Genomic DNA, 19,531 nt, shown 5'->3' on the forward strand with positions numbered 1-19,531 from the left:
CATTTCGTCTACCGTTTTGGTTAATTTTTAAGATGGTCGGCTCTGCTCACAAGTGTTGGCAGCCATATTACTTATTCCCTGCAGAAGATGGAATACAATGTAATGAGTGTACGAAGTTGTTTCATAAAATGTGTACCCGCTTAAGTCCCACTGCTTATAAAAGGTGCTCAAAGCCTAACTCTCATTGGCTCCGCACGTTTTGTTGTTCGAGCAAAAAATTACTCATTCAAGAAGCAATTAGCCTTCTGGTGTTGGCTAACAAAATGGTTGACGAGGACTGTACCGGTAACATGGGTACTGATAACGAAGAATATGTCAGTGTCGTAAGTGCTGTCATAGCACGTGCCAGACACCCAACTGTGCAAACGAAATAGGGCTTTCTACCCCGAAACAATTAATGGGCGATACACAGATATTGGTGGACAAGTTGCTACAGTAGCGACTGATGATCCGGCTACAGCCATTATCGTCACTAGTAGTTCTAATGCGGATGCTGCGACTGATGGGGAATGGATGACGCGGAAACGTAGAAAAAGAGGAGAGATAGTCAAAGAAAGCTCCCGTTTAATTGAAAAGTCCTTGTTGGACTCATATTCTGCGTGTCAGATTACTCCTCCAAAGTCCCAAATTAAGACAATATTTGACCCTATCGTATATGGGAAAAGTTCGGGCTCATCAAACATTGTCGTGAATCATTCGCTCGACACACACAACACTGTTACAAGGAAAGCTAACGGTAAGATACCAGCAGTTAAAAGGCAGGATCTGACATCAAGATCGAAAGCCGTGAACACGACTTTTGGAGAAGTTAAACACTTTCCTAGTTTAATTATTTGGAATCTAGAAGAGTCGAAAGATAATGACCCTGCTAAAAGACATGCACACGATCTTCAGTTAGTGGAGTCTGTCGTCAAAAATGTACTGCTTAAACAGGCTCCAGGGGTACATATCACGAAAGTAATTAGACTCGGTAAGTGGGTTGGAGGCGAGACCAAACAGAGAAAAATCTTCGAGTTAGTACTCGGGAATTTTGAAGAAAGAGACGTAATATTGATTAACGCACACAAAACTCGTGATTCAGATATTCGTATTCGACCAGATTGGCCGCTTGAGGATCGGATCAAGTGGAAGAATGCTCTTACAGAGTTAAGAACTCAAAAGCTAACTAGCGAAAAGAACCTTTTGATTAAGGGTTTTCGGATAGTCGGGTCTTGAAAGCTAATGCTTCCGAGACCTGAATGTGTAGAACGTATGATTCCCAAAACACCTTAAATGTGTGCTACAGAAATTCCCACAGTCTTCAAAATAAAATGCCCAAGCTAAGTTTGATGTGGATGAATTAATTCCTTATATAATTGTTGTCAAAGAAACTTGGCTCACTGCAGATATAGACTGTTCTCTCATCATTACAGGCTACATCTGATCAGAAGTGATAGAATTGTTAGTCGCAAGGGAAGAGGCATAATGTTATATGTTAGGGATCACTTTCTTGTGCGATCAGTCATATCAGAGGCGCATGTTAATGGTACATGTGAGGTAGCATACTGTACAATTAAGTATGGAAACGAGTTAGTGACTATAGAAGGAATATACCGTAGTCCGTGTTGTTTTGCTGACGACTTGATCATAAAACACATCTGTTCTTGGAGTGAGGCAGAATGTTGTCTAATCATTGGAGACTTCAACACACCGCATGTCAACTAGATAGAGCTTGCGGATTCAGGTGGGGGGTTTCGATAGTGACATTCTATCAACAATTATTCGATGTGCACTTGTACAATGTGTCGCAAGATCGACACATATTGACTTGGAACATGACCCACCTTTGATTGACCTTGTCCTCACAAGCCACTATGAAGATGTTTTCGACGTTCAGCACCTTCCCCCACTAGTGAATGGTGATCACGTTGTACTTTATTTTAAGTTTCAGACACATGGTTTACAATTTGTATCTGCTGCACCCCGTTCCAATATTAAGAGGGCTAATATTCCGGCAATCATAGTCTGTGTTATCTCGATTGACTGGTCAGTCGATGCTGATGGATCGATCAAAGACGAATGGAACAAGTTTAAAGCTACATTACAGTCCGTAACACAACCGTTCATCCCATGGTCAACATGTAGGCTATCACGTTGCTGCCTGTGACCCAGCACTTCCTGACACATTGAAGTTAGTGCTGCTTTGATCTCTTTCCCGTTGTCCTCCATAGTAGTATCCTCTTCTTCGAGTAGATCTTGTAAGGCTTGTGACCTGTTGTTGAGATCTATCTTGAATCCGTTCAGTTTGTCAGTATTTCGAAGGAAGTCTGTATTGAACCTTTGTAATGCTGTTTTCCCAGTTGTCCAATGCTTCTTTAGCTCTAGTTTCGTCTTAGAAACTACTAGGTAGTGAACAGATGTTATATCAGCTCTGTGTTCTCACGTTTTTGAATAAACTCAAAACAGCGGTCGAGGCAGAATAATATGCATTCATCATATTCCATGGCTTATAATCAACTGCTTACAATCATGTATGTATTAAAGTGTAATATTCAGGTAAGATATAATGTAAAACAATTGACATCGATGGCAATATTTCGAAGAAGTGCTGTTTTCCCGGTTGTCTTATGCTTCTTTAGCTTCAGTCTCATCTTGGCAACCACCAAATAGATGGTGATCTGAAGCTATGTCAGTTCCTCTTCTGATTCCCACGTCTCCCATTGACCTTGCGAATATTTTAATGATGCAAACATAATCTATCTGGTTCAATGTAGTGTGATTTGGTGAGATCCATGTAGCTTTGTGGATGGGTTTGTGTGGGGATAGCGTACCGCCTATATCTTTGCCGGCAGCTATTCCGTGGGCTACTGCCGGTCCCAAACAAGGATAAAGGAAGAGGGTTAGACATTGGGCTAGCGACCTCATCCCGTGGAAAACTAACCCGTTAAAAACACGCTAACCAGGAACAATTATTCAGATCATTTTGACTCTGCCCTGAGAGTTGAAGGAAGAATTATAATGCCTCATGGTAAAGCCGAGATTCTTAGAAAGTCATGAGGCCGATGCACCTTCTTACAACCAGAGCAACCATTTATCTAGGTACATGGAATACTCTTACATTGTGGGAGGCCGGTAGAGTCTACTAGATTGCTGCAGAAATGAGGGAATGAAACATAAGGGTGCTTGGGATCAGTGAAACACACTGGACGCAGATTGGACAACAACGACTAGCTTCAGGGGAACTTCTGTTATACTCCGGTCATGAAGAAGAAAATGCCCCACATACACAAGGAGTGGCATTGATGCTGTCCTAACAAGCACAAAATGCATTTATTGGATGGGAATCTCACGAACCAGGGGTCATCAAAGCCTCCTTCAAAACAGAGAGAGAGCATTACAATGAACGTCATCCAATGCTATGCGCCTACCAACGACTACGATGAAGACGCTAAAGACCAATTCTACGATAGTCTGCAGTCGATCGTCGAGAAGTGCCCAACCAAGGACCTGACCATTCTGATGGGAGATTTAAATGCCAAGGTTGGAAAGGACAACACTGGATACGAAGACGTCATGGGACGACATGGAGTGGGAGAAAGGAACGAAAATGGTGAGAGATTTGCAAACCTATGTGCCTTCAATAAACTGGTCATAGGTGGCACTATATTCCCACACAAACGCATTCACGAAACTACATGGACTTCACCGGATCACACTACTCAGAACCAAGTCAACCATATCAGCATCAACAAAAAGTTCAGGAGGAAGATGGAGGATGCGAGAACCAGGAGAGGAGCTGATGTAGCTTCAGATCATCACGTGCTGGTCGCAAAGATGAAGTTGAAACTCAAGAAGCACTGGACGACGGGACAGACAACATCACAAAAGTTTAGTACGGCTTTTCTTCGGAATACTGACAAACTCAACAAATTCAACATAGCCCTCAACAGTAAGTTCCAGGCTTTTCATGATCTACTCAATGGAGAGTGAACTACCATGTAGATCAACTGGAAAGGGATAAAAGAGGTAATCATTTCAACACGTCAGGAAGTTTTCGGCCACAAAAATCATTACCACAAGGAATGGATCACTGTTCATATACTGGATAAGATTGAAGACATGAGGAACAACAAGGCAGAATACCAGCCGAAAGGACGAATTCTGATCAAAATACCAAAGAAAGGCGATCTCAGCAAGTGTGATAACTACAGGGGCATCACTCTTTTCTCGATACTAGGAAAAGTATTCAACAGGGTATTGTTAAACAGAATGAAGGACTCCGTAGACGCCCAACTTCGAGACCAACAGGCTGGATTCCGTAAAGATCCATCGTGTACAGGCCAAATCGCAACACTACTGATCATTGTGGAACAATAAATTGAATGGAACTCATCACTCTACATCAACTTCATCGACTACGAGAAGGCATTTGATAGCGTGGACAGGACAACACTATGGAGGCTTTTTCGACACTACGGCATGCCTGCCTGAGAAGATAGTCAATATCATACGGAATTCCTATGATGGATTAAACTGCCAACTCGTTCATGGAGGAAAACTCACTGACTCATTCGAGGTAAAGACCGGTATCAGGCAACGTTGCTTACTCTCACCCATTCTCTTTCTCCCGGTGATCGACTGGATCATGAAGACGTCAACATGTGGAGGGAAGCACGGAATACAATGGACGGCTAGGATGCAGTTGGACGATTTAAACTTCTCACATGATCTGGCTCTTCTGTCACAAACGCAACAAAAAATACAGGAGAAAACGACCAGTGTAGCAACAGCCTCAGCAGCAGTAGATCTCGATATAAACAAATGGAAAAGCAAGACTCTCGGATACAATACAGCATGCACCAATCGAATCACACTTGACAATGAAGGTTTTGAGGATGTGAAAACCTTTACATATCTGGGCAGCATCATTGATGAACATGGTGGATCAGATGCAAATGTGAAAGTGCGGATCGGTAAAGCTAGAGCAGCATATTTACAACTGAAGAACATCTGGAACTCAAAACAACTGTCTGTCAACCAACATCAAGATCAGAATTTTCAATACAAATGTCAAGGCAGTTCTACTGTATGGGGTGGAGACGTGGAGAACTACGAAAGCCATCATCCAGGAGATACAAGTGTTCATCAACAGTTGTGGGAGAGAACAAACCAGATTCCATCTAGTGGAGCAATAAATCAGGAAGGAGGGCTGGAAGTGGATAGGACACACATTGAGGAAATCATCGAACTGCGTCACAGGACAAGCCCTCATATGGAATCCACAAGACCAAAGGAAAAGAGGAGGATCAAAGAACACACTACGCCGAGAAATGGAGACAGACATGAGAAGAATGAACAAAAGTTGGATAGAACTAGAAAGGAAGACCCATGACAGTGTGTGTTGGAAAATGCTGATCGGCGGCCTATGCTCCATTGAGGGCAACAGACGTAAGTAAGTGACCATAGCAGATGCGCTCATAGTTGTCTATGTGAAGGTTTGAGTCTGTGGCACAGGAGGACGACCAGCTTTTCGTTATCAACACAAGTGAAGAATTGTTTAAAATTATCAGGGCGCTTAGGTGAGTAATATTATTTCTTACAAATGGAGCACTGATCAACAATAGTTTGTGGTACAGTGAGCATTTTTATAGTAGGATGCTGTGATATAAACATAGTGGGTTGTCTGTTTTGTCACGGAGGAAGAGGAGGAATTAGGAGTCCCGGCCCCATATTCCTGTTCTTTTGGTTTACTATCAATATGGCTAGTAGGAGAAAAAATTCGGAAGGTAGTTTGGCGAAAGAAGTATATTTAGGAGTGACGGGTGGCGTAGAGTTAGTCGAATGGATGGGTAGTAGGTTTGGGGAGTGGTCAGTGTAAGATCCAAACTAAGGTTGGGCTGAAGAATAACTATCCGTGTGGTTTAGACACGCGCTATTGCCCAGATGAAATAAAAACAATGTGGCTGTGAACTCCATTATAAGTACAAATGAACAATCGGGCTCAGTTATTTAACCAATAAATGTTCCCCTAATAAACGATCAAGCCATCTATCCTTTCTGGATAGATCGAGTAAAAATCCGTTCAAAAGATAAAACGTTGTTGTTTTATAACAAAAATTGTTTCCAATTCTGGAAAGTGCTTCAATTCAAAATCAAAATGAACAATCCTAGTCAACTCAAGCAACACAATCCAAGGGGGAACAGTCAATGTGGCCGCCGCCAAGACCAAGTATCAACTAAAATAACGTAAGTGAAGTTCCTGAAGAAACATAAAAACTCAGCGAAGCGAAAGTAAAATGAGAAAACCATAATAAAACAAAATTTTGCCATCTCAAATGGCATCAAAATGACTAACAAAATGTACATCTAAAGAAACCAATTAGAACAAGGTGTAAATGTATGCATGAGCGGATTTTCACACACAAAACCTTCAAAATGGATCTTGCAGTCAGGATATTCAGTCAAAGGGCTTTTAAGGCTAGGGACAGTTATCGGTGAAGAGAAAGATAGCGGCCTGTTTAAACATCTGGGCTACCTGTTCCTGTCATCTAGATATTTCAACAAGTTATCTAACTTTGTTTTAATACATCACTATGCTTATTAATCGCACAACCTATTCCGTTGCGTTTCTGAAAAGTGTAAGACCTTTCGCTGTAAAGGCTACAGAAGGCCTAATCAGAGATATCGTGGTTGCTGGCAATATGCAGCGAGAAGAATGTACATTATCCAGATGTCGATTGACTAAACTGCTAACTTCTAACTGGCGATCACTCAATATTTATCGTCAGGAAGAACGAAGAAGTAAGAAACGGAAACTTGTTAAAGTACTTTGTGCTGAGAATTCTATATTGTACGAAAAATATAATATTGAATAAAGCTAATAATAATAATGTGTTGCCCTCCATCAGGTCGGAGTATATAGAAGATGGTCAGTTACAGGCCAAATCAGTCATTAGAATCTTATTCAAATAGTGAATATAGGAGACATTATTAACTTTGCAAACAGTCACATGTACATATTTGAGAGGACTTTACGGAAACTGTTTGCATAAACAAATATAGGCAGGAAAAAGTTACCATACCTGGAAAAATACAACTCACACATATATTCGACGAAGTGAAAAATCCATGCATTTGGCCGGATCAATATAAAGCAATTCAATTACTAATTGTTTTACCTGGAAAAGCGTGAAAGAATAAATTTGAGCTCGTACATGCAACAAAAATACACCTTAGAATAATCAGTGGGTTGTTGTTTAAAGAAAAGATTAACGATGAAAAATACCTTGGATTTCGTAGCTCCACTTAACGATATATCAAGAAAATAGTAAACGGGATACAAAGGGATGTAAATGCAAGGAAGGATATATGGGAAATGGAGATTGAAATATAAATACGTTGACATTCGGAAATAATAAATTGAGTTACACAAACAAAGATTGGAAGAGCGAAATGACAGACGTTATGAGATATTATTGGAACGAGCGAACTCTTCTGTTCTTTAAATGGTCCCCAAAATCTAGAAACAAACTACAGTCATAGAAAACCGAATCTTTCGTTTGCTTAGCAGCAAAAGACACTGACAGGCGGAAAACAAACGAACTGGTAACAACCACAAGTACACGCAATACAAACATAAAAGGAACATACGCACTAAAGCCATTAAACAAAAAATATGCTAAAAACCAGATAAAGCTTATCAGTAGATCTGTCAACAATCCTTATAGCTCATTCTGTCATGTAGTCTCACTTAAACAAGCTAAAACTGAAGTTTCACAACTGCTAGGTCCTAACAGTCCGACCAATAACAATGGTGACGCCGCTAATATTCTGGTTGAACAGTACTCCCGGACATTTCAACCGACCCACACTAACTGTATTGATGAAAGCCTCATCTGCAACTGCACAGGACTTTCTGAAGTAAACCTGAGCGGTGACTTGGTATGCCGGAAACTGGACTAAGGATAGTATCCCATGATGTACCAATTTCTTTTTTTCCTATTCTCGTTCCTGTCTGGAGGTATTGGTGATCTACTGCCACTAGATACGGAAGCTCGGTAGGCGAAACCTTCTTCTATTCCGTCCACAACCATTTGAACCATTTGACGTTTTCTAACTACCTATTGAAGATACGACGGATATTCTAGTTTTACAACTAGCGACCAGTAGTACCTTCTATATTCGATCGTTCCCGGCCAAAGGAAATCAGAAGTCAGACGAGAAGAGGTAGGAAAGATATATTTGATACGTTACCAATATATCGAGAGGCGTTCGTTATTAGCTGACTATGGAAACGTAGGAGCTGTGTCCCACGCCGAGTTGCAACGTGATCTGGTACGGATGCATGACCGAAAGCCTTCAGTTAAACAAGTCCACTTAAACAACGTGGTCAGCATCCAATGTCGAACACTTAGAAAGCTATTGATTTTGGGGAATTATTTACAGCTACACTATCAAATCAAAATAACTTGTTGAGGATTATCAATTGAAAAAATTATAGTAAACGCATCCAGAGATATATAACTGTTATGTACCATCAATGAGTGATTACCAAAGAATTTGTTGGTTTGTATTTTTTTACAAAAGGGTTTAGGATACTGGGACCAATACTGAAGCGGCTGTTCCGAGTTTGGTCGGTACAAATCCTGGAATCTCCACATGGATATGTGACTTAGTTCGGATATGTGTTTTTTGTCCTTTGAAATATTCATAGACTATTGTTGTTAATAATTATGCCAAAAAGTAAATGGTCATTTTCCCATCCAGTAAGTAATCCTAGTCAACCTGGCTGACTTGTTTACTGTTTCACTGTATATTGTTCTTGCGTTCCGTTGTAAGTTCCTAAATTACATAAAAATGTCGTATTATGTCCGTAAGTTATCTTTGTTTTTGAAAACTCCTTTTCATTGTTTTAGCTACAAACCAGCCACCCTAAATTGGTAAATCATGGGATACTATCCTTAGTCCTTAAGAATATGTCGAGTTTTCTCCTAAAGGGCTCCTGGGAAGTTGTTTGGACTAGCTTGTTCGGCAGTAAATTACAGCAATTAACTGCTCTTAAGGAGTAGAAGTTGTTTTCACAGTACGTCTTGCTGTGTTGTGTCTCCAGTTTCTGGGTGTTACCGCTTAGATTTGTGTTGGAGCTAAACTTAAGTAGATGTTTAAGGGGATGTCCAGAAGTGTTAGAAATGCTAAAAGCCATTAGAAGGTCACCTCTATGACATCTGTACTGTAACGAGTAAGGGTTTAATAATTGGAGGCGCTCTTCATAAGGCTTGAATTCGAGTCCCCGAACTGATTTCGTGGCTCGACGTTGGATACGTTGCAGTGTCCTTTTTTGGGTGATGAATGGCAATACCATGTTTCCATACTCTAAATGAGGACAAATAGAACTGTTGACGATTATGTGGAAAGTTCTTCCGTCAAACTGGCCAAAAATGCGCTTCAATGTTACCAGTGCAAGGTTTGCTTGAAAGGCGTTTTTGTCACAGTTCGCATACGACTTCAGGTCGTAGGGTACCAACACTCCTAAATCTTTTTCGACTTGGGAAACTTCTAGAGAGGAGTTACCTAAGTTGTAGCTATAGTCTGCAACATGTCTCAGATGGACTACTTTACACTTTGAAGTGTTGAAGTAAGTCCGTTGTCATCTGCCCAACTTTGAAGTCGAGTCAGATCCTCCTGAAGTACTAGTATATCCTTATGGTTACGTATCTCTCTCCAAAGTTTCACATCATCAGCAAGAAGCAATACATCAGATGAAACTTGTTGAGGAAGATCGTTAATGTAAATCAAGAAGAGAAGAGGTCCTAGTATTGAGCCCTGGGGGACCCGACTAGGACATTCCATAGCCTGAGGGAGAGTGGAGCTAACCCTGACCTTTGTTTGTTTGGAGGCGCTCTTCGTAAGGTTTGAATTTGAGTCCCCGAACTGATTTCGTGCCGTTGTCATCTGCCCAACTTTGAAGTCGAGTCAGATCCTTCTGAAGTGTCAGTACATCCTCTTCGTCGCGTATTTCTCTCTCCCAGGTTTCACATCATCAGCAAAAGTAATAAGTCAGACGATAGCTGTTGTGGAAGACCATTTATGTAAACCAAGAAAAGGGGAGGTTCTAGTACTGAACCCTGGGGGACCCGACTAGGACATTCCATAGCCTGAGAAAAAGTGAAGTTAACCCTGACCTTAAAGTGTCGATTTTTTTTAGATGTAAAGTGAGCCAATCAGTTAAAGGTGATTTGATACCTAGTCGTTTGAGCTTATTGATAAGACATATGGTTGACCCTACCAAAAGCTTTTGAGAAGTCAAGGTAAATGACGTCGACCTCCCCCTAGCGATGAAGGATGGTTGTCCATCTGTCCACCACAGTCAGCAGGTTGGTTATACAGGAATGACCTTTCCTGAAACCGTGCTGTTGGGGTGAAAAACGGTTTAAGGATAGTAAGCAGTCGTGTATACCGTCGCATAATAGGGATTCCATGATTTTTGAAGGTATAAGGAGAAGAGCAACCGGTCGGTATCTTGGCAGTTTGCTGCGTCGACCTCCTTTGAAAATTGGTGTGATGTGAGCCAGCTTCCAAGTTTCCGGCAATGTACCTCGGCTTAGCGAGTGTGAGAACATCACGCTAAGTGGTGTTGCCAGGATTGAAGCTGCTTCACTCAGTATACCAGAATGAACCATATCCGGACCAGAAGTGTCCTGTTAGGTGCTGCAGTTTCCGGCATACCAAGTCACCGCTCAGGTTTACTTCAGAGAGTCCTGTGCAGTTGCAGATGAGGCTTTCATCAATACAGTTAGTGTGGGTCGGTTGAAATGTCCGGGAGTACTGTTCAACCAGAATATTAGCGGCGTCACCATTGTTATTGGTCGGACTGTTAGGACCTAGCAGTTGTGAAACTTCAGTTTTAGCTTGTTGAAGAGGGACTGCATAAAAGAATAAGATCTTGGATCTATATGTTTAGGATTGGAAGACATGCTTTATAATATGAAATATTTGTGGTGTTTTTAAACTAAAATCGTTTAATTAACCACTGTAAGACTTCGGTTTTTGTTTAAGGTTTTACTATTGGGTTGTTTGTTACGTGCTAAGATTTATTGATTGGAACTACTTGCTATTTAGTTCTGTCCATCTCTATTTGTGGGTCCTATTATCATCTCCATGTCCTTTTGCTAGCATGGTATGGGAATATACCTCAACGCACAGGTTGTGCCATATCGTATTTTTGTGATGTCCGTCTTTTTGTGGAACTATAGCTGGTTGGGTTGCTCTTTGTTTAGTTACTACCTCTTTAGTCTTGAGTCAAATAAGTGTATGCGTTTTCGAATTGGAGAGCGAAATTCCGGCTTACTTATTTTTTTGAATCCATGTCCTAAAAGCTCCAAGGTTACAAACATAAAACCGCGCTATCCTATCAATTTTTCACAACGTCCATTTCTGTACACTTTGACAACTCTGGAAACAAGTTTCATCAGCCAAATTTATGGTTTATCGGTTCCCAAGTTTAGTGTCTTCGAGACATGTATGTCAGGAAAACGTGTATTCGCTTGTATATCTACATCTTAACATCACGTCCATCCTGGGTTTCATTGGTTAATTTATTTACTGTCACTGTTTCATTTTCACTTGGTATGTTTAATTATTTCTATAGCTCCACTTCTTCAGAGTGCTCCATACAGCCTTTTTATTTTATCTATTTTGATCTTCCTGTGAAATATAATTGTTACAACCTACCCTGGTCGTGATTCTAAACTTTGGTTTGGCACTGAGTACACATTTTAAGGGGTGGGTACGATTCCAACTCATTAACCTTCAACACAATAAAAGAAAGTTAAAGAGATGGGAAGGGTGTGGACAACACAAGGGGTACTGAAAAGACAAACATAAGGAATATGCCATAAATAACCTTGTACTTGGAAATACGATGCATAGAAGAGATCAGATATTGAATCATATCACTTCAAATATTTAATAGTGGTTAAACTATTCCCACTCAATAGGTTACGTGTTTAAACCCCGTTCCACCTATTTTGGTCTACGGAACTGGATAGTATTACTGGCTCACAAACAAAGCAACTCATTATCAAGTACATAAGGGGTCATTTGGTGACTAAGTTCAATGCTGTGTGGAAGATCGATATCAAACCTCAAGCTCCTATCGTTGTCTAAAATTTCATTACTAACATAAAGCAAGAAAGATAGCAGCTGATTTAGACAAGTCAACCCCACAGACATACAGAAATCGTGTACATAGGGCCTAAAACAGAAGTGCATTGGTTTGGGTTGCCATACTCATTAAAACGATGAGATAAAAAATAACAAAGGAGGTCAAAACGATGTAGTGGTAATGATAACAAACGACTAAACCTTGGGGATATGATCTAAAAGATGGAGATGAAAGTTACGGGTAGAGAAATACTGGAATTCAAAATCGAGAAGATAAACAGTGAGTGCATCTGCACTGTTGTGAACTATTTTGTGTCCCTTCACCTAAAGCCTCCAACCATTGATCTCTATTATCACGTGGACTCCAACCAGGTAACTTGCATCAACCAACATGGCCCAGACCAGCAGTTATTGACTTCATGAACTAATGTTACGCTTTAGTTTGGCTGCCTCTAGTTTTTTCCGAACCTACTTCACTCTTAAGCATCATTCATCAAGGTAGGGGTTGATCAGACATATGCGTGTTCTGTCGATGAAGATTCACTACCTCACCAACTGACTTGCCAACTTTGTTAAGTACCCTATACCTAACCTCAGCGTTGCTTGCTCGATTATTCTACGAAACGTAAGCAGCGCTTCGAAGACACCTATGGTCAAAAACCTTCAGCCTACGCATGTATTCTACTTTCATAAACCATGGGTTTATGGAAAACAAGCAGAATTCTGTGACATCTATTGCACGGATACACTCTCGTTAACTCATCCCATCAGGCTCCGAGCACGATGAAGAGCGAAAAAATATCAGATCTAGGTTAACCAAAGGTCTAAAGAATTACTGCGGGCAGTAGTGGGCAACGAGAGCAAAAGAAATGCAAAGGGCAGCGGTTGTAGGCAACACCAGACAACTCTTCTCTTGGTTGGTGGACACGGAAAGTCCACCTAGGGGAGTTGGAAAACCCTGATTCCAAACCAATGGTGCACATGGGCTCCAGTATCCTGAGGGAACTAATGGCGTATGAATCAATCGTTGGTCACCGGCTACCATGGAACTGCATTTCCTCACGATGCTCCACTACCTTGTGGATCAGACCTTTAGGTCAAAGGCTCGGGGTGTGGCCCCTTAAGAAAACCACCTGCTTCAGTTTGGGCACCTGGGTAGTATCACAGCCCTCACACAAATCAAATGAGATTTGTGCGGCGCATATGTATTCGGTGCCCCTTATAATAGACTTCAGACTAATAAAAGAAACTGGAATTAAGTATTCAAATGTAAGTGCGACGGTCTCGGAAAAAGAAGAAACATCTGCTCTCAGCCCAGACGTTTAGAACGGTGGACGGAACACTTTAGAGAACAGTTTAGCTGGCCTTCAGCTACTCCTTAACTACCCACCACTCCCAAACAGCCCCCCAATTCTAATTGAAGTTCAAAATACTATAGCTCAGTCAGTCAGCTACGATTTAGGACCAGGCACATATATCCATCGGTCCAACTTGCCATACTTCACAAGATCAACACCGAATTCATAGAAGTAGTTAATTTAATGATGGTAAGATATAAAAGAAAGATTGTATATAAGGATGTAGTACAAGAAGAAATAAAGATATGGATATTATAGACCATGTTTCGCGGCAATAAAGTAGATCAAACAGCTGAGCACTATACATGCCACTCGGTTCGAAGACAGACATCTTCCTCTACTCTACAAGTGACGCAATTCGGATAATGCCAATCGGGCTTTCTGCATCCGTGCAGAGATTTCGTCAGAGGTCAACCAGTCCGAGCTAATAAGGTTCCGAAGATAAGTTAAGCAGTCGACGCTCCGAACTACTTAATTCCTTATCGTCAGCTCAGGTACTGATGATGGCAAGTTGTAAAACACCCTTTTCCATTTCAAGGAAGAACATCCCATCCCAAACACTCTAGGATTGCTCCTCAAGGCAATCAAAAGACTCTTCACGAAATATGACTTTCATATACGTATTTCAAGTCGATAAATAAAACTTGTCGGGAGATTGGCCCCTGAAAAGTTAGTTGAAGGATATGCTATTTTATAGAGAGACATCGGAAAAGCTCCTCAAGTTTCTAAAGATAATTGTTAGTGGTTATTAGTTAGTATTTAGTGGGTAAAATTTATCCTGCTTAACTTATTACCATTGTTAAATCAGTAGCGTAGTGTGTTGAGCACTCGTTTTCCAACCATTATATTGCATACCCCAACTCTTCTCTATCTACTTTTATGTGGTGATCCGAGTAATGTTAGCAGCTCGCATACAATTTATGGCTCAAATCCGATTATATGAAACCGCTTGGTTACCGAGTTTCGTCAGGTTAGGTCTGAATTACTAATCTTTCTACTGTAAAACAGATGAAATCTTGTCATGGAATCAGTTAGAACTAAATAATCTGACATTATCTTACTAAAAGATGCCTAGTAAGTATATTGCATTAATAAAGGAACCACTTACGATCCAGGAGATATTATTGGGGATGGGATTCAAATCGTTTCTCATGTTCGGAATTTTGTTAATAGTTGTTTTATGCACTATTCGTGGTTGGAGGGTTTTTACGGTTTGGTGAATAGACAGTATACCGTTTGACAGATAATGGCCAATAATATGATATGACCCCACAAGATTGTATTTTTAAAGCAAGTCCTGAATGAAATAAGATCGAAGGTAAATCACTATCAGCTATAAGAGGATGGATTTTTTCTTAAGTACTAAAGTAACAATATAACATATAGTCTATAAATTATATGAATAAACGACTAGATTTTATAGGCTATTGGAGAGTGTGTTTCATAGGTTATTCAATAGCCAGTGGATTAAGATCTGACTGTTAAGCTCAATTCATATCCGATATATCAATGTAGTTCGGTAAAGATAAACTTCTATTGCTAACGTGTTGTATCTTCATGGTAAGTTACTACAAAATGTTTGTTGTTTATTTATTAAGCTACTAGTGTTGTCGTTCCCATGTAATACTGACGTCTCATGTTTTGAAATTGAGGCACTGACAACTAAATTTGAATTGCGACAACCTTGGAGTCCAGTTAATGGAAAGACAGGTAATTTCTTCATGCTTCAAAGATATTCAAAAACATTGTCTCTAAAATATGCTAGTATTCGATGCTAGTGCTAGTAGTATATATTAGAAGCAATGTTTTTAGCATATATTTGAAGCGTTTGCTTAATGGTTAGAGCGTTTGTCTTTCAGACACTAAGTCTTAAGCTCGAGTTTCGCTCTACTTACTTTGATTTGGATAATGGAGTAGTATCATTAACCCTCGCACTTAGGGTGTGGTTTATACCCAAGTACCTTGTGAATGAGTTAATTTATTATTGTTTTCATAGTTGATGATAAAACTTGGCGGCTTTGGAATAACAATCGATCCATGTTCTAGACTCCGAGTTTTTATTTGATAAGGATGAGTAATATTGTTTGACTTCTCGAAGTTTTGTGTCAAGCAAATCTGCAACCCATTGACTGAAAATCAGATATCTGTGTTACTCGACTGAAAGTCTACTGAGATGGCCATATGTACTGCAATAATTTCTCCCTATCCTATCAGTAAGCCTCATTAGAATTCCTATTTATTTATTTAAACATAAACATTAGCACAGTGAGGCATCAAATATCTATGCACCTCAAAAATCATTTGATTTGTATGAGGGCTGGGATGTTGCCCAGGTGCCCAAACTAAAGCAGGTGGTTTCTTAGGAGGCCACACTCCGATCCTTTGACCTAAAAGTCTAATCCACAAGGCAGTGGAGCAACGTTAGGAGATTCAGTCCTATGGTAGCCGGTGACCAACAATATGTTCATACGCCACTTGTTTCCTTCAGGATACTGGAGCCCATGTGCACCATTGGTTTGGAATCAGGGTTTTTCAACTCCCCCAGGTGGACCCTCCGTGTTCTAGATATTGGCGAAGTAATATTGAATGGGTTTATTCGCGCTTCTCATTTTTCGCTGCAAACGATTGTCAAGTATCATTTAAAGTTTCCAATAAATGCGGCAATGAATTATATGTATTTAAATTTCCTGCATTATTTATCCTATTTTCTTACTTTAATTATCTCTTATCTGTTTAAAAACATTCAGGGTCGATGAATTGTGGATATAAAATCATTTACCAAAATTATCTTCCGTGCCATGAAGTTTAATCAAACATCTGTGGATTCATCGTTGGGTAGTCTTTCTGTATCGTCCGCTGTCAATCGATCATATGACTCATTCTTGAATAATGTGGATACACAACCGGGTGCACTACTTTCTGAACTTTTGTCAGATTGTACACCACTTGACTGTCTTGTTTCAAGCACTTTGCAATCATCCAATAGTCAAGACAATATATCTTTGTCACTCTATGGCGTAACATCATCTTCCAATAGTAATGATAACAATAATAATAGTAGTAGTAATGGTAATAATAACATTACGAATACTATTGGTAATATGAATGGAATCTATGTTCCAATAAATCCTAATTCACATGATTGCTATAGAAAAAATTCTACAATTGAATTAAAATCTGGTAATTTACATATGTATATGTATATATATGTTTTATAACTTTTTTTCAGTCAGTGTATATTCTCAGAATAACTTCGTATTGCATCTAACTTACTGTTATATAGTTTTTGTAGTATTGGTTTCTTATGAAAGTTTCCGTTTCATTTCGAATTCAATTACTGTTTTAATTGATATTGTATTTCCTGTTATTCACAGGCTACGATAACCTATCTCTCATTAGTTCTCTGTTCTACCCTGCTCGCCCTAAAATTAGAGTTTGGCTTCATAAATGAAATTATTACATTAGATTTCTGCAATATATTGCATCAAACTAACTTGTCCAGTAATTCACTGGTAAAATTAGAACGATATTCATCATCTCACTAAGTATGTGTTGTTATCAAATAGTTGTATTCTCAGCAGAGTACCGCTTTTCTATTTGTTTTCAGGAGATATTAATACTTGACTGTGTAATCTCGAAAAATTCAGTTCTAAATAAACGATTATGTTGTGTAACTTGGTTTCATGTCCATGCATCAGTCAGAACTTAAAACGTAGATAATTTTTAGGTAACAAGTCCGCATATTTTTAGTCATCAAAAATTACTTTCTCTGTAGGAATATGTTGTTTTGATTGTTTATTTATGAATCAATATAATTTAAATGAATATTAGTTAATGTCTTTTCTTCAACTGGTTGTTGTTTTCGTGAATATAAAGTCTCCCAATTTAGTGTCATTGTAGAATTATTGTTCCATATCAACGAATCGCTCCATATCACTCGTTGACTGAACTCGAAGAATTTCGACCTAGTAGATCAGTGGTATCTCACTTACCAAGAGATTTAACAGTGCTGATTTCGAATTTGCATGAGATCGAGTATTGTGTGCTATTGATAAGTTCGCAACAAAATCGAAATAACTGTTCAGTCCTTTTTGGTCTTTGTATTTTTTCCGAGATGATTTTACCTAATAAGAGAATTATTTTTAACGAAATCTCGACATAACGATTGACAACCATTCATTAAAATTGTTTTCTAACTATTTAACCTGATCTAATACAATAATTCACTTTATTCTGTGAATATAATTATTATTCTATTGCTTGTATATGTGATTGTTTCACTATGGTCCAGGTGTGGATGTCACAAGGACCATTAATCTTATCAATATTTCGGCTATATTTTGCTAACGGCTGCCAACCAACACAAAACCTAAGTCTACAGGACCTTACCAACTACCTACATTTACAAAATGTTACTTCATTATGTTGCATAATAATCACTTTAGCTCATCACGTCCTTTCTAATGGTTATTTGTTGTCAACAATCTTTTTGTGTTGCTCAGGAAGCAAATAAACATAGGTCTGTTTTTGTGTTTTCAAGTGTCACTAGATATGTATGTAGATATCCAGTCAATCTGGAAAGAATTAAAAATGTGAAAATATGTTTGGTTGATCAGATCGACATCTAAAGTAAAACATGTATTCTATATTTCATTATTTGGTCTTGTCAAGATTCTAATAGTGAAATTTAACCTTTGAAAATAAAGGATATTCGTAGGTTGCTAGTATTTGATCGTAAATGCCTTCTAAGCATTACTCACGTATGTTAGGACCACTAAGTTAACTATTCTGAAGTTGGATGCAGAGGACTAGTCAAGAATGACGAATTAGTTATTGTGATTGTGAGTCTTGATTGACTGTGGTGATTGAGACATGTATTACATGTACCCAATCTCCGCCTGTCTCAACTTACGATATTTGTTGGTGTAGGGTTGGGTTAGACTCGTACAAAGTTATGATTGGCCTAACCGAAACATGTAGTCAATTTATAAAATCATCGACCGTTGATCTGAGCCATGTTGATAGATGCAGAATACCTTGCTGGGGTCTGGGTGATTATTAAAACCAATGATCAGAGACTTTAGGTGACGTGTTTCAAAATCGTTCACAATGGGGTAGGTGCACTCACTCTTTGTCTTCCCTTCGAACTTGAGTTTTAAAATTATCTTATACTTTTTATTCTTGGAATTCATTCTGTGTTCTCGAATAATAGTGTCTAGGTGTCTAATTTTTCTACCACTCGGGTTCGTTTTGATATTGTGTAACAACTTTGACCAATGGATATAAGTTTCAGGCTCTAGGTTGCTTGTAACTAACGTAGTAATGATATTATCCATCCATTCAAATAGCGAAATAGTATGTCAACAGCTTAGTAAATAAATCAACAGTCTGAAACGATCAATTCTCATTTAGTTTACTTTAAGAAATGTGTAAACTGCAAGCGAATAACGCTAGAATTTACTTAGTATTGTTTGTTTGGATCTTCCTATTGATGTTTTTAGGATTGCAACTGGTCAGTCTCTAATTGGCATATGTGAGTATTGCCTCGATATAGCCTAAATTCACAAGCATGGTAAGCAAAGGTGGATAGTGGTTAGCAGTGGAATCCAGTGACGCGCGTTTCGTCCTATTTGGGACTCGTCAGCTGGGTATATCTGCATCTCAGAGTCGGTGTTCACTTCGGGACTCGAACTTAGTACCTTTCGCTTAAAACAATACTAAGTAAATTTCAACTTCACCCCATTGCACAAGCAAGTGGCTATCAGGACTCAGTGGCCGAGTGGATAACGAGATAGCGTTTAAAGCGAAAGGTACTGGGTTCGAGTCCCAGAGTGAACATCAACTCTGAGATGCAGGTACATCCAGCTGAATAACGCTGGAGTTTGAAAAAAAAATTATTGATCAAGAACTTTTTAATCAATTTAGTTTTTAATTTATTGTAAAATATATTGAAAAAAGGTCAATTTGTATTTAGATTATTAAATTTTAACATTTTATGTATATATATTATACACATTTTTAAACAAACCACT

The 19,531-nt window shown here is 39.1% G+C and overlaps 1 protein-coding gene and 1 non-coding gene across 2 annotated transcripts in view; both read left to right on the forward strand.

Moving 5' to 3' along the window:
• Nucleotides 1-16,239: 16,239 nt before the first annotated feature.
• Nucleotides 16,240-19,531, forward strand: part of Smp_157540 (putative smad) — a 33,195-nt gene continuing 29,903 nt past the window's right edge. Inside the window, exon 1 of the mRNA XM_018794996.1 lies at nucleotides 16,240-16,679. Within this exon, the coding sequence (XP_018649353.1) occupies nucleotides 16,298-16,679 (382 nt within the window). The 5' untranslated portion in view covers nucleotides 16,240-16,297. The remainder of the gene's footprint in view (nucleotides 16,680-19,531) is intronic.
• Nucleotides 19,269-19,335, forward strand: Smp_tRNA_01668_Gln_TTG.1.1. The gene has a single exon. It is a non-coding gene (tRNA).

The sequence above is a fragment of the Schistosoma mansoni genome, chromosome 1, assembly GCF_000237925.1.
Source record: "Schistosoma mansoni strain Puerto Rico chromosome 1, complete genome".
Classification (NCBI taxonomy): domain Eukaryota; kingdom Metazoa; phylum Platyhelminthes; class Trematoda; order Strigeidida; family Schistosomatidae; genus Schistosoma; species Schistosoma mansoni.